Source organism: Eimeria maxima, genomic scaffold (assembly GCF_000499605.1).
Source record: "Eimeria maxima Weybridge genomic scaffold, Emw_scaff3178, whole genome shotgun sequence".
NCBI lineage: Eukaryota > Apicomplexa > Conoidasida > Eucoccidiorida > Eimeriidae > Eimeria > Eimeria maxima.
Window position 1 is genome coordinate 1 of NW_013566028.1, and position 1,457 is coordinate 1,457.

Sequence of the window (1,457 nt, forward strand, 5' to 3'; positions counted from 1 at the left end):
AATATATATATATATATAGATGTTTATTGTATTATTGTTGCTGCTGCTGCTGTTGCTGCTGCTGCTGCTGCAGTGGAAGGGAGAGAGTGGCGAAGTAGATGAGGCAACAATTGAACAAGAAGTTGATCAAATACTCGCCACTGTTGACTTTGATAAAAATGGATATATTGAATACTCAGGTAATTTTATTTATAAGGGTTTAGGGTTTAGGGTTTAGGGTTTAGGGTTTAAGGTTTTAGGGTTATCATTTATTGATTGCTGTTTTGTTTTTGTTTGCCTCTTCTTTAAGGGTTTATTGTTTACTCCCTCTCTATCTATAGAGGGTTTAGGGTTTAGGGTTTAGGGTTTATGTATATTGTGTTTATTCTCTTTTTCTCTTTTTTTGCTGCAGAGTTCGTGACAGTATGCATGGATAAACAATTACTATTATCTAGGGAGAGGCTGCTGCAGGCTTTCCAACAATTTGATAGTGATGGATCAGGAAAGATTACCAATGATGAATTAGCTAAAGTAGGGTTTAGGGTTTAGGGTTTAGGGTTTAGGGTTTAGGGTTTAAGGGTTTTATGACACAGGGTTCTTGAATTATATGTGCACAGGAGTATAGCATAACATCCATGAATGCATGAATTCTTTGCATGCATTTTTTTGCATGCATGCATGCATGCATGCATGCGTATTGTTTTGGGGCTTTTCTTCAGTTATTCGGCATAACACAAATAGATGATAAGGCATGGCATGAAGTCCTCGCAGAGTGCGACAAAAATAATGATGGAGAAGTAAGGATAAAAAAAGAAAAAACCCTAAACCCTAAACCCTAAACCCTAGCTAAACCCTAGAGGAGGAGGATATACAAAAGTGTAAAAAAACACTATATAGATATACAGATGATGATATACAAATAACAGTAGTTGACGAGGGTTTTTGTTCTTCTTATTTATATAAATATATATATTTTAGGGTTTAGGGTTTAGGGTTTAGGGTTTAGGGTTTACTGTTTTTTTTTTTTTTTCTCTTTTTCTTTGCAGGTTGACTTTGATGAGTTTGTAGAAATGATGCAAAAAATATGCGACGTTAAAGTACGCAGCTAAATAAAAAAATAAATAAATAAAAATAAATAAATAAATAAGTCGCGGTGTCTGCATGCATGCATGCATGCATGCATGCATGCGTGCATGCATAGTTGCATGCATGCATAGTTGCATGCATGCATGCATGCATGCATGCATGCAAATTGTTGCATATAGGTTTGTCTGTCACGTGCGTCTATTTTTCTTTTCTTCTATTAGCGTTTTGCTTCTTTTTTCTTTTATTTATTTATTTATTTATTTATTTATTTATTTATTTATTTATTTATATTTCTTGTAGTCCGTCTAGCTGGCAGTACGCGCTGTTGCATGTCAGCAAAAAAGAGAGGGGGCCCCCCAAACCCTCATGCGGTATCGGGAAGGGGGGCGGGG

At 35.8% G+C, this 1,457-nt stretch overlaps 1 protein-coding gene across 1 annotated transcript; it reads left to right on the forward strand.

Moving 5' to 3' along the window:
• Positions 1–73: 73 nt before the first annotated feature.
• Positions 74–1,088, forward strand: EMWEY_00060110 (CAM kinase, CDPK family TgCDPK1, putative; the record flags this gene model as incomplete). Its single annotated transcript, XM_013481349.1, has 4 exons — positions 74–179; positions 392–510; positions 699–776; positions 1,026–1,088. Coding segments are annotated over 4 exons (366 nt in total), but the record flags the coding sequence as incomplete, so codon positions are not given.
• Between the last annotated feature and the right edge of the window lie 369 nt (positions 1,089–1,457).